The 15,274-nt window shown below is 34.2% G+C and overlaps 1 protein-coding gene across 2 annotated transcripts in view; it reads right to left on the bottom strand.

The window, feature by feature from the left end:
* Window positions 1-15,274, bottom strand: part of LOC143229135 (transient receptor potential cation channel subfamily V member 5-like) — a 100,309-nt gene that overhangs the window by 35,122 nt on the left and 49,913 nt on the right. For both annotated transcript variants that reach the window (XM_076461008.1, XM_076461009.1), the window contains exon 3: window positions 2,097-2,273. In XM_076461008.1, coding sequence (XP_076317123.1) covers window positions 2,097-2,273 — 177 coding nt within the window. The remainder of the gene's footprint in view (window positions 1-2,096; window positions 2,274-15,274) is intronic.

Consider the following 15,274-nt stretch of genomic DNA (forward strand, 5'->3'; position numbering starts at 1 on the left):
GCATAAGGTTACAGAAACATATCCAAGAACTTGAAATAATCATATATGTATTTAGTGATGGAAGTATATTAAAGGTATGGAGGACAAATATATGTTAACATATAATTTTCTTACCCTACTGAAAATCAAAAGTGGCTGCGAAAAATGACAAAAAGTTAAGTGGAGCCATTACTTATTTTAAGCAAAACGTTCGACAGATAGAAATCAAACGATTGTTTTGAAGCAACAATAACATTGTCATGATTCTAAAAGAAAACAGTGTAAAATTATTGCATCAAAGAAGGCTTTTGGGAATTAGGTAACAGATATGCAGTCATATTCTTACGTTATCAAAGTAAACGTACTTCAAATTCTGGCAAGTAGCCACATTTGGTTTACAGTAGAGTAAGAACATTATCCTTTGTGCTAAATTCTAAAAATTAACATTCATTAATTACAAGGGAAACCATATTTCCTTTATTTTCCCTATCAGTGGCAAGTCTGTGAACTTGCAATGCTAGAGTTGAACATTTCTTGTGGGCGCAACAAAAATAACCAATTTATGTAGCTACATGCGTAACAACAAACAAACCTTGTTTACTTTCTGTAGAAGCTCATTATGTGAAGGAAATAATGCTTTATGTATTTACTTCACTCCACAAAATTGTTGTTTTCCTACTTGCTTTTTTTCTAATTTATTTGAAATGATTGATGCACAGAAGTATTAGCATCAAAACACGTTTTTCTAGTTTTTTGCTTCTCTGCGACTGTATTTCTGGTCAATCTATTGTAGCGTTCCTTATGACATAATGTTTACATTATTCCTAACTAGGGTAATGTCCATTGAATATTTTAAGTCAGCCACTTTCTACTGTAAGTCTCCAGTAACGCATATTTTACTTGACTATAACAATCTGAGCATGAAATAAAACTAGACTAATTTTACTTGTAGTGTACACGAAATTGTGAATATTATGAGGTGATGCTATTTGAGAAAGGGAGGAATACGCATATTTCACTTTGTGTCTACAATGGAGAAGGGTGAGGAGTTAAATATTGTATTCCATTATATAGATGATTTTTTGTAGTTTTTGAATAATAAATATTTTTATAACCTAAACTAATCAAAATTGTCTTATAAATATAGCCCGGCATGGCCAGGTGGTTAAGGTTTTCGACTCGTAATCCGAGGGACACGGGTTCGAATCACCGTCGCACCAAACATGCTCGTTCTTTCAGCCGTGGGGGCATTATAATGTGACGGTCAGTCCTACTATTCGTTGGTAAAAGAGTAGCCCAAGAGTTGGCGGTGGGTGGTGATGATTAGCTGCCTTCCCTCTAGTCTTACACCGCTAAATTAGGGGCGGCTAGCACAGATAACCCTCATGTAGCTTTGTGTGAAATTCAAAAGAAACAAACAACTTTCTAAATATCCTCACTGTGTGTAATGAGTTGGAAGCTTAAATCTCGGCAAAAACTTTGTGTGGGAGAGTAGAGCGATCCCCTATTACTCCAGTTAGAAAGGACGAGGAATTCCCTTCCCGTACCTATTCTTGCTACTCCTTCGGGGTTTAGCCCTTTCAGATGTATTAAAACCAAATGTGGATAAAAAATGGCGAACCTGCTGTATATAACCATTGTATCTCCTCTCAGTAGCACCTCTGTGCACAATGTTTATCACAAATGGTGAGACGATTAAACATAAAGAATGTTGAAGCAATCTAAGGAATGATGTGACCTGGTAACAGTAAGGGAATAAACATCTCGCTCACGGTGCAAGTCTCTGTTTTATTAGGTCCAGTCATTGCACTAAAAGAGTTGATAAGAAATAGAAGTTACGAGGTTCAGCTCTACGATGTAGCTTATTTATGTGTTGGTGATGAAGAAACCTCAAGATGACAATGTACACATCCACACTTGGAGTGATGTTACACAATGGTTTTAGACGTACGCGACAGAAGCCAAACATACACACTTAATGTCCAGATCATCTTCTTTTATCTTTCTCTGTGCGCGTGTGTAATAGCGAACCTTGATAATTCGTTTTATTAAGTCAGGCACAACCAAGAACTTGTATATCAACAATACCTACATCATTAAAGCGATTCCAGACTTACCGTAATACTCGTCACTGAGGTATATGTCGTTCACCAGTTTAGGGTAGAGCCTGACGAGGCGCTTGGCTAATTCAGCGTGAATGGCGGACGAGACGAGTAGACACAGGTGGAGTGCGGTCTCCCCTACGGACCCTCTTTCGTACAGGTCCCAGCACACTTCCCGGAACATCGCTGGGTCTAGTAGAACAAAAATGAGAATTTTTAGCTCGTTTCCAACATAAATGAGGATGTAATTTTGAAATATATGCTCATAATTTACCGTTAACAAATAGTCTTGTGGAAAGTTAAGAATTTGTAATTTTCTATTCACAATAAGACATCCCATTACGTTTAGTAAATATTGTTATTTTATTACCGATGTCAATAAAGCCTAATATATGTAATATATAGTGAATATTGTTAGTTTGTTATTGATATTAATAATCTCCAATATATCTAACACCTGGCGATTATTTTTAGTTAATTATTAGAATTAACAAACACCAGCTCATTTACTGTTTGATGGTTATGATTAATTTCTTTATTGACGTAAGAAACACCCTATCTTATATTTATACACCACTGTCTGCCTGTAAGCCAACGGATGACATCACACTACGTTATTTTTGGAGTTTTTCACCTTCTATAATAATTTGTTTTAAAGACTTAACCTTGACTCTCCAGTTCTATATCATCATAATTTATAAATCGCAGAGTCAGACATTTGATCAAGTAAGAAAATTCATTGTAGGACTAGTTATTATCACACAGTTATCTAGCTCTAATCCAGCTTTATCAAGAAGCAGACTTGAACATAACACAAATATATACATAAGATCAAATCCTAATCAATCATTTTCAGGTGATGATAAATTATACACACAGAAAAGGTAATTTTTCGTGAAATACAAGATATGATGCTCAAAGAATCTAACAAATTGATAAAATTGTTAGATGATTTAAACCACAAATATTAAAACTACGGCCTAGGATGGTCAGGTTCTTTAGTCGTTCGATTCGTAATCTGACGGTCGCGGGTTCGAATCCCCGTCACACTAAACATGCTCGCCGGTTTAGCTGTGTGAGCATTATAATATGACGGCCAATTCCATTATGCGTTGGTAAAAAGAGTAGCCCAAGAGTTGGCGGTGTGTGGTGATGACTAGCTGCCTTCCCTCTAGCCTCTTGTAGCTTTGCGCAAAATTCTAAAACAAACAAATTTAAAACTAGAGGAAATCAAACGAAGGTAAGTCAACAATAAAGACTGATTGTATCGTGGTATCAGAAATAAGCTCAACCACTTCGCTGTGATGTTTGTCTATTAACAGTGGTGAGTGATAAAAAGGTCTTCTGAAATAAAATCTGGTATGAACAGTTTCTTAAAAATGTTCAAAACTCTTGATTAACAACTGAAACAAAAGTTCAAATACCAGTCAACAACAATAACAATTGTTTACTAACCTTGGGTATAATGACATAATTAATAGTTTATAAGAATAGCGTGTCAGCAATGTTACCAATTCTGTATTAACCTCGGGTAACTTGAAATAAATAGTGATCTGATTCGCTCTTTAACAACTCTCAGTTAAGCATAAACGCTGCGAAACGAAAGAAATATGTTCATTTTGTTAAAGTGTCTGTAACCAATATATGAGTGAGGAGATGTTAGGGAATGCTATGTGACTGTTGGTTGTCTATGGTACGCCTAAAGCAGAGAGTCACGAGAAGCAAATAGGTACTCTTTTATTCCCATTCAATCAATCTATTAAGTAATTTTAAAAACTCAGATTAAACACTGAATTCTTACGTGTTAACACTTAATAGTCGATCATAATTTTTTTTTCTTACAAGACCTTGTGTGCTATTTATTTTAAAGCTGAAATTTTTATCTTCTAAGTCGAAGCAAGAAAGTTGTGGGATTAGACGTGTCTTTTAGTAGATAAGAACATTTTGTGGGATTAGACGTGTCTTTTAGTAGATAAGAACATTTTGTGGGATTAGACGTGTCTTTTAGTAGATAAGAACATTTTGTGGGATTAGACGTGTCTTTTAGTAGATAAGAACATTTTGTGGGATTAGACGTGTCTTTTAGTAGATAAGAACATTTTGTGGGATTAGACGTGTCTTTTAGTAGATAAGAACATTTTTATAACTGAAAAAGGACACTTTTAAAACATAAAAGAAGAAAAGCAGGGAAGCTTAAGCTCACCCAGCCACCTCAGTGTACGTCAGTCACTATTGTTAAAGATGGTGGACAATGCTCAACTTCGACGTCACACTCATTAGAGCATTGTTTTCCTCTCATCAGTATTCAGTTAGTACGTTATCACGTTTCAGTAATAACAGTTGTTATAATATTATTTTAAAACGAGTTCAAATCACTATTTCGGTGTTGAAATATCATTCATTAAAAATAAATACGCTAAAAGCAAAATTTTGCTAGAGTCACACAATTTATGTAACGAAATTTGAAAATGCTCGTCTTGTTTATTACATTCTATATACTTGTTGGTAACAAGTATATTACTTGATAAACTATTAGCACAAGTAGCACTTGTGCTAATTTAAATTATTGGTACTCAACTTAAGATTCAAGTGACTTGTATCCCATTCTGTATATCATTAAATCATGAATAAAGTACAAAACAATACCGAGTTAACTGAGCAAACAAATTTGTTGTTTCTTCAAGGTTTTAATTTCTATCTTTTATTCACTGTCTTTCTAGTTTTGAGTCTTATGTAAAGTAATACAGCATGCTTGTTGAGCTATTATTGGAACAGTTTCTAGCTAAACATCGACCAACCATCTTAATTTTTTTATATATACAGGAGTGGACAAAAAAGTGGCCCCCTGGAAAATGTTGTTAATTTTTTATATATTTTGTTATATAACAGAAAAATATTTAAAACTATATGTTTTTAGGAAACCTTGACGAGATCTGTTAAAGTATGGTCTTAAATCTTACTTTACTTTCATACATACCTGAACATTTTATGAGTTTAGTTACATTTTATCATAAAAAGTGTTGTGTACCTTCTGTAGTTTCTTAGATCTTCTTGTTCCAATTAGCCTACAATATCTGAGGGAAGAGGGAACAGAAGTGAGCATGTTTATACTAACAATACTAATAACTTGATGTAGCCATTAGTATTGAAAAGCAAAGATACACACGCTTAGTTTGTTAACAATACTGACAACTAGCGGGTAATCTTGGGTGAGAAAACGAACATACTCAGTTAGTTAAAAATATTAACAATTACACTATGTTACAAAATTTCTACTTTTTCTTGTTCCTGGGCAGAAAGTGTTATTTCCCAATTGCTTATGCCTGAAGTAAATGGAAAAGACTTATTTTTCTCTTCAAATTTTGCTTTTGTGACCTGGGTAATGAAATTGTCAGATTTACCCATTTTCCAGAACATTCCAGGTAGATTCAGTGCTGAGTAGCTGATAGAGAATTTCTCAAACTTACAAGAATTTTCATGAACTTTCTAGAATGTTGTAGAATATACAATAATTTTCTAGAATAAGTATCTGTCGCTTCCCCTGGCTCATTCAGTGCACCTTAAAATGAATACAACAGTGTCAAGACCTTGCTAGAAGACTTGAAGTATAATGAGTATGGCTGGGAGGTTATCGGAGATTTCAAAATCGTGGCATTACTGATGGGTCTTCAAAGAGGCTTCACTAAGTTTCCCTGTTATCTTTGCCTTTGGGACAGCAGGGACACCGCAGCGCACTACAACAAGAATCACTGGCCACAACGGACCGAGTTCTCTGAGGGTGGTACAATGTCAAGTGTGAGTCACTAGTGACCTCCAGAAGGTATTGTTCCCACCATTACCCATAAAGTTGGGTCTTATGAAACAATTTGTCACAGCTCTTGATAAGGAGTCTGCAACCTTCAAGTACCTTCGAGACTTCTTCCCTAAGCTGTCTGGGGCAAAGGTCAAAGCTGGTGTCTCAGTTGGACCACAAATAAAGAAGATCCTGGGGTGCACAGAATTTCCCAAGAAGTTCAGTTGGAAGGGAAAAAAAGCTTGGAGCAGCTTTGTCGCAGTGGTCCGAGACTTCTTGGGCAATCAGAAGGCAGAAAATTATGTGGAACTGGTTGAAGCTCTGGCGAAGAACTACGGCAAAATGGGCTGCAGGACGTCTCTAAAAGTCCATATCCTTAACGCTCATCTTGATAAATTCAAGGAGAACATGGGAACGTATAACGAAAGTATGGTGAGATACTATGTTTGGGGGCTGATACGTGAAAATGATTTACATTACAGTCACAAATCTCGAAAAAAACTACTCACTTCTAAAAATTTTTGTTCATTTTTGTATAACTTTAGTATAAATATATGTAAATCTTGATTCATATGTTGTTTTATTCAGACCTTATACAAATGAAAATGTGCAAATTTGCCCCTTTTTACATAAAAAATAGGTTAATTTCTAAATTTCATTATCCAGGTCACAAAATCAAAGTTTGTAGGGAATAATGACCATTTTCTGTACTTTTACAACGTAAGAAATAACACATATTATTCAAGAACAAAATTTGTGTTACATAGTGTTATCTGCTAACCTTTTGCATGGTGATACAAAAATGGACATTACTATGGTATATTGTGAACAACCTGCTAACAGTATTAACACCGGATAAGTGTATAAATAATGAAAAAAAAACAACAACAACTGCAAAACACGTCTTTATTTACACGGTTTAACAAAGTTACATATGTATATATTTAAAATGAAACAAACATATTGAGTTCGTTATCAACAGTAAAGGTCATCTAATTTCTTAATTCTCAACATCAGTTGTATGTATTTTGTAAATTTAATCTATAAAATGAATGTTTCCTTGTTTATTATAATGTAATACATTTGTCCTGAGACGAGATTTTTGGCAAAGATTAATTTATAAAACACGTTTCAAAGCAATTTTCATAATCCATTTCCATAATTGGTGTACGTGTATCAAATATAATACCTGGAATTCATTTTACTTTCTATGTAGCAAAATATGTGCGTGCCCGAAGTAGAAGATTTATTTTCTATTTTATCGTGTAGTGTAATAATCTTGTGATAATATGTCATTTTTTTCTTCAAAGTTCTCTTTTCTTTCTCTAAAACAATCTAAAAATTGAAATTAAAGTCGACCAGTCGTATCTACATATCACCAATGATTTATACGCACCCTAGACACACAATTTAGCTTTTCCAGTGAGTTAGTGTGAGCTTGAAGGAAGGCAATTTTTAGATATAAAATTATAATTACTTCTATGATAGCGTGCCAAGCATACAACCAGATGGGTCACGCACAATGAATTCGTTCTCTTTGAGCCCCACCCTGTGCCAGCTTCAGAATAAAGACATAAAATAATCACACACTCCCTGTAGTATTAGTACCTCAATAGTTCTGTCATTATAGCATATATTCGAAGCATCTACTACAAACTATCAAAGGTTCTTGGTGTTTGTTTGTTTTTAATTTCCTGAATATCATAAATAGAGTCCGACATGGCCAGGTGGTTAAGGCACTCGACTCGCAATCTGAGGGTCGCAGCTTCGAATCCCAGTCACACCAAACATGCTTGCCCTTTCAGCCGTGAGGATAATGTGACGGTCAATCCCACTATTCGTTGGTAGAAAGGGTTGCTTAAGAGTTGACGGTGGGTGGTGATGACTAGCTGCCTTTCCTCGAGTCTTACACTGCTAAATTAGGGACGGCTGGCGCAGATAGCCCTCGTGTAGCTTTGCGCGAAATTAAAAACAAACAAATATCATAAAAGTAAAATTAGATCTAGATTTGAAAAATCCAGAAATTCAAATTAAGAATTAAACATAAAAACAACTCTGTATTACAAAATCAAAAGACTGATTTTTATTTCTTCTGCCCATTTGAGATATTGAGGTAAGCGTAATAATTGCCAGTTCATTAAGATTTACTTATTTTGAAACAAAAGTATCTACATGTTCTTGAGATTAACAGATTAAAAACATCTATTTTTTCTACATAAAGCGTGATCTAGAGGTTAATATGCCAGGTCTGAGGATTCTAAAATAGAAGATTCGAGCCAGTAATAACACACTGAACAGGCTTTACAGTTTCTATGGGAGACGCATTATAAAAACAGTGGTTTTTGTTTGTTCGGAATTAAGCACAAAGCTACATAAAGGGCTATCTGTGCTCTGCCCACCAAGGGTATTGAAACCCGGTTTTTAGCAGTCTGAGTCCACAGGCATACTGTTGTGCCGCTGGAGGCATTGGTATACGCAAGTATGTAAAGTTTTCCGGGCATTACTAGAACATATCGACATTGTACACAGCACTCAAGTTTGAGCTCTTTGCGTGAATGTGTGCGGAACGTGTCTACGTCTGTAGCTAAAGGTATGCATCATGTTGTGGCCATTATAATGTATGTAACTACACGAAAAATTACCTAAAAATAGTAGTTTATAAACAAGTAGCCAGATTATCAGTTTTACGCATGTGGATGACTTAATCTTTCGAAATAAATATCCTTAAATATGTACGTGTGTGTGGTACCGTCAGCTTGTTGATTATGTGTTCCTACTCTCACACTTTGCAGCATCCTTACTACAAACTATTAGTTTTTTTTCTTGGTCACTCTGTTATATAAAAATGTCCGTCAACTTCGCAGGCCTACCAATTGATCGCCCGCTCTTGTCTTACTGTTTATTCAGATTTTTTGCATAAAATTACATGAGGTTTCTTTTTTCATAAATGTCCTTCATTTTAAAATGATAGAACAGAGAGAAGGCATCCTTTATTTGGCTGGATAGTGGAATCTGACTGTCACTCTTATAACGTACTTATGACTCAAAAGTATATACCACATTTCTGAGGCAATGAGTTGTGAACCACGAGTCTTCGGATTTTCAGTTCAAGCACCGTATGAGGTCCCTGACATGGTCATTTAACTGTTTCCCATTAGAGGGCGTTCACGTTGAAAATACCAAATACACGAGTCTCGCTTTTTTTTTTTTCACATCATGTAAACAACATCAATAGAGAGTAGCAAGCTTCGTCACAAGTGTTTACAGTGTCTTGATTCTGTTCTAGTTAGGTCGATGTATATCTTCCACTTGAGATACTCAGTAACTTGTGGGACGTCTACAGTGATATGTTTTTTAGTTTCCCTCAAAGCTACACGAGAACTGTTTGTCCTAGCCGTCCCTAATTTAGAAGTATAAAGCTAGAGAAATGGCAGCTAATCATCACCACCCACTGTACTCTTGGGATACTCTTTTACCAACGAATAGGGCGAACATGTTTGGTTGTGACGGGTATTCGAACCCGCGACACTCAGATTACGAGTCGAACGCCCTAACCATTGGGCCAAGCCGGGTTCATAGTAATGCAGAGAATCACAATGCTGAATAAAACACGTAATCTTACACTGGAGCATTTGGGGTTAGTTTCACAAATCTGATTTATTTGAGCAAGTGATTTTTAATGTTATAATAACGTTAAAGTAAACTATGAGAGCAAAAACAGAGCGTGGTACATTAATCAAATAAAACATTAAATGGATTAGTTCAGTTGTATTTGCAAGGAAATCCTTTGTAATACTCACAACCATTGTTATATATTCTAAGTAATGTGGAATCACTGTGTTTTACTTACAGATGTCAGTTTCGTTTGATAATCCAAGTAGAAGTGCCTTGGATAGAACGTGACTACAGCTGCTTCTCGCACATAAATTAGTTTCAACATTAATGGCTGTCTGGTAGTAATTAGGTTTTAAAGATACTGGTTACCATTACACGCTATAACGACTACATCTCAAACATGTGATTGTTTGATATTGAAGATAAAACTTGATATTTCTCGGAGAATACTCAATGGGTGTTAAACAAATGTAACATACATAATATATAACTCGACTCCGTTTATATATCAAAAGAAATACTATTATTGGTAACAAATCTAAAACATTTTGAAGCTATGAGATGTATTTCATAAAACGTATTTCATTGTTATGAAAATAGTTAATGCTGATATTTACCATAAATATTAGAGACTATTTTAATAAAAAAGCCTTACTGTTTTGTACCGAAAAAAATGTATTTTGTTATTAATGTAGATGAAGAGTCTTTCACAAACTCTTTACTACATCCTCAACAAACCCACCATTTGTTAATGATATATGCGCAACTCACATTTCGGCAGTCAACCTTACTATACTGTCAAACAAATTAACTTACCGCAAGAGATGACCGTGGGTTCTGTCTTCCCTCTAGTCTATCACTAGAAAATTAGGAAAAGCTATACGCAGACACATCAATTATTGAATATGCAGCTTTAGGCAAACATTTTAATACGAACAGAGAAAAGACAATTAACACCTCTCACTCCTTTAATAATTTGAGACAACTTAACACCTCTCACTCCTTTAATAATTTGAGACAACTTAACACCTCTCACTCCTTTAATAATTTGAGACAACTTAACACCTCTCACTCCTTTAATAATTTGAGACAACTTAACACCTCTCACTCCTTTAATAATTTGATACAACTTAACACCTCTCACTCCTTTAATAATTTGATACAACTTATCACCTCTCACTCCTTTAATAATTTGATACCTTCGAATTACCAGAAGAAAAAATCATTGGCGCGAAAATATAGAACGCAGACTTCGTTTTCTTTCTGTATTGAGGCATGGACTGATAGTTTCGACTCTCTACTGGCAACCTGCTGCTCGCAGGTTCAAATTTTTGTTACCGAACATGTTTGCCCAAGTATAACGGTCAATATCACTATATGAGAAAAAAATGAGTACCCTGAGATTTGGAAATGAATAATTATGACTAGCTGCATTCCTTGTAGTCTTACACAGCTAAATTAGGAACGGCTAACGCAAATAGCTCTCGGGTAACTTTGCACGAAGTTTAAAACAAATCAAATCCATATTTTATAAGTAAAAATCGAATAATGATAATGTATGAATAATATAGAGTAAATTCCCCAAAATAATGAAAACGTAACCATGGCAATATATTTCTTATTATAAACGAAAATGGCGACCAATAGGTAACCTAATTTTGTTGAAAGTAAAAATTGAAAAAATATCGTGTTGGATTTACCAACATAATTTTAACTTATATAGGAAAAAATATTATAATACAAAAACGTCCTTTTACATTGCTAACAAGTAAACACAAACATTGAAACAGGCAGTAAATCAAAGGAAAACGGTTAGTATCCCATAAAGATATCACATTAACTTCAAATGTCGTTTTTTACTACCCAGAAATCAGTCATATTGTTTGTTTTATTTTAAAAATACTAAGTTTCCAGTTAAGTCAATACAGTGTTAATAATATTTATGTAGCTATTTTGTACAAAATCAAGCCATAGTTGCAAATGTTTCATCGACTTCTTTTTCCCTTTTATGTATAGTCCAACCATATTTACTTCATGTTTGGAATCACTGTCTTGTTCGAAAATGCATTCTCACTTAACAGTTCTTTTTTCTAATGGAGCATCAGGATGATTAAAAATTTATTGTACTTGTTAGCAGTCAAAATACAATTAATTTTGTGTAGTTTTCCGAAATCACTGACTGAGATGAAGGCAACATTTGTACTGGTCTCCTATTACACTTCACTATAGATATTGCGCATTTACTTTGATGACATTCTTTTCCCTTCCATATATAAAATCATCCTTGATTAGAGCCAAACATTTTGAATTTTGATTAATGGTATAATAATAATTTTCACTTGACAAAAATACTCTCTAAAATTGATCATTTTAGAATAAAAAGAGATAAGCCAAATTTTTATACAACATATAAATTTCTAAACAAGTGGGTTTCTCGACATCACTGAACATATGAAATACATTATATATATATAATAAACGTAAACGAAAACTGAAATTCAAAATGAGCCCTTAATAACGAATAAAAACAAACATTTCAATACATTTTGGCAATAGCTACAATATATGATAATTGGAAAACACACAATTGAGCCCTTAAAATTCCATTAAAGAAAGAATATAAAATAGCTCTTAAAATGCACAGAAAAAAAAACGTTTTCCGAAATAATAAATACTTCAGCTCACACTAGAATGTAAAACACAGCTGGCTAGTTAAAGAACAAGGTAGTAAAATGGTAAACAGTCTTATCTTAAATAGCAAAGATTTGGATTGAAAATGTAAGGACGGGTAGCAGGATTGGTCAGATGTTCAGTCTGATGTGTAAGTTAAAGAAGAACCATAATTGCCCAGTTACAGATATTACTCATTTCTAAAAGCTATTTTGAGGGTCAGTTCAATAAATAGATTAAACAAAATTCCTCTGGGGTTCACAGGTGATTATTTTCTATGTACTTATAGAACATATATCTCTATCACCTATGCACTTCTTATTCTTCATAGGCTTCGCTGGTTCTGTGCTTGATCAATATCGTATTAGCTATCGGTCCCATAGAGTAATTCCTGTTCTAATAGCAAATAAATCAGTAATCACAGTTAACTTCACAGCACAAATATAAATGTTTTGTGTGCATGTGGGACTACTTGAATATTAATTTATATATATATATATACATCCAGATCAAATCCCTTTATTTTCATTCAAAAGATATTTAATAGTTGTGTTTTCAGTACAATTGATCCATTCTTTCCATTATCGTCTGGTTAAAATAAACTATTCCTTACATTATATTCCCTTTATGATTTTCTGACAGATATAAGTTTAGTGTTAGTTAGATGGAGTTTTTCAAACTTTCCACAGGTGGGTGTTACTTTCCGCCTCTCTTAGCATATTTACAATCTCAATTTTTAGGCGTTTCTTACTGCATCTTATAATGAAACAATATTATAAAAACACTTAGAAACTCTGTGCCTTGTTGACTATTTCAATATGAATTATTTAAAATACTCTATCACGACGAAGTAAAACACTGGATACAACAACTACTGCATGTAAGTTCACATACTACTGATAATTTCTCGTATTCGGACACATTTTGATTAGATTTAATTAGTCAGACATAGTGTGAGTCTATTACTCTTGTGCTTTCCACGAAAATTCACTTTCTGCTGAACATTTTATTATAAAAAATGAAATATTATCTCACAAGTACTAATGAAAATAACAGATTCACTTCATCTTCAAGTAATACCTTATAAGTCAGCAATCACAACTAACCTCATATCACAAGGTCTTAATATTCAGGTCAATGATTTTTATTTTCATTTATGGGTTGCTGAAAAGCTGTGTTTTTTGCATAATTGACATATTTATGTTATTTAACACTCATGAATATTATCGCATGAATGTTTTTTTTATCTGCATGGAACCTCAGATATATTTATTTATACATGTATGCTAGATGTGCTTCTGCAGGGGTTTTCTAAAACGTTATGTTTCAAGAGTAAATAAAATCAAAACTAAGAGTAGCAAAAATTTTCTATTTCTTGCTTTTGAAGTTCATATGTCATGCTATATTGCATAATTCTTCTCGTGGATTATAGCATGTGCACGTTTTACCGAGGTCATAACAGTAAAAACTGCATTGTTATGTGACGTCATATTAGTGTCCATTGACTGACTAACAAACAACACACTATTATTTAGTGATTCGAATGGCTAAAACAGGCGGCAAGTGACCTCTCCGACCAAATATATATTTCACATAATTATCATCTTATCTCTTAATCCCGCACACATTACTTCACAATCAGTTCACTTTCTGAAGCAGCAACTCAATAGTTTAAGTCCAGTTATGTGTTGCCATCTATGAGCCATCACATTCAACATGCTTTATTTTTTAAACACATTGAAATAAATAATGATGAATAGAATTCAGTTAAACTGTGATCCTAAGATTCTTGTTTCGTGTTGCAGTTACAATGTGTTTCAATACATACTCAGGAAACTCAGCTTCATGGAGGAGTTATAAGCTCTTAAGGTGTAGTTCGACAGTTCTTGCGAGGTTAATATTGTATTCTCTGTAAATCTCTCACTAGGAAGCCAAATAAACTGAGTGATTTTCATAAAATGATTCTGATGTTTCAGCTCGGGAATATCATTTGGTATTTCAGGACGTAAGGGTTTACAAAGCCCTTTCAGATAAGTTTTCGAACTTCTCGCCATCATCAGGTTCATGCTTTAAGTATTAGATTTATTAACACTAATATTTAGCTGTTAAGTAAACAGCTGAATCTGACAAACACTTCATATAGTAAAACGTAGCTCAATAACTTCAAAATAAAGTGTTACAAAGCTATTATTGTCTGTCTGGCTTTATGAACAACATAATATATAATTTGGTGACAACTACGTAATGCAGTGTACCTTACAATACCATCCAATAGCTTAGAAAGCAAGGGTTACACCACGTTTTTAAGTGAGTTTGTGAGCTTCAAGCTATCACCTTCAGTTATTCAAATTGGTTACGTACAAAATATTACATCTATTAGATCAAGTTGTCTTAGCTGTATGGCAAATAAGTGAAAATTACACAATGTAGTGCATACCTAAAAGCTTTGAAAGCAAGGACCACCACTTCTTTTTATTCTATGATTCTACGCTCAATGACTGTCTTAATTATTTCGAGACTAATTCAAACTATATTGATTAGGAAATCATCGTAAGCGATTCTATGAATTGTCAGGATTGCTTCTTGTTTCTAAACCTGGTGCTCCTCTATGTGTCTCATCCTGAACGGTCAGATAATATTCTGTATTCTTTTCTTGCCACCTTAAGGGTTCGAGAAGGATAAGACAGTTCTTATTCTTGCCTGACTCGACAGTTTTCTCTTCTGCTTCTTGGCCAAGCAAATTCACTAGATATTTATTGGCCGTTTACATACGTAGTTCTTGAGAAGTATTAGATGCTTTACACACTCGTAAAAGGTTAATGGAATGACTCTTGGGAGCGCAAGATGAGATCTAGTCCGGCTAGAGTCTAAGAGTCTAGAGGTTTATACGCTCCTGGTATATACCAAACCCACACTCCATCTCCATTCTGGCACATTCATTCTTTCACCATTTTTTCATAGCATATCTTCTATCCTGTGGATGGGGGGCTACTTTCTTAGCTTTTGAACTATACACGCATACACATCATTTAGCCAATATACACATTTTCATGTATAGTGCGGATTAAAAGCTTTAGGCGGAGGACCATACATCATATGAAAGGAGAGCGAGACT

This window comes from Tachypleus tridentatus, chromosome 10 (assembly GCF_004210375.1).
Source record: "Tachypleus tridentatus isolate NWPU-2018 chromosome 10, ASM421037v1, whole genome shotgun sequence".
Lineage (NCBI taxonomy): Eukaryota > Metazoa > Arthropoda > Merostomata > Xiphosura > Limulidae > Tachypleus > Tachypleus tridentatus.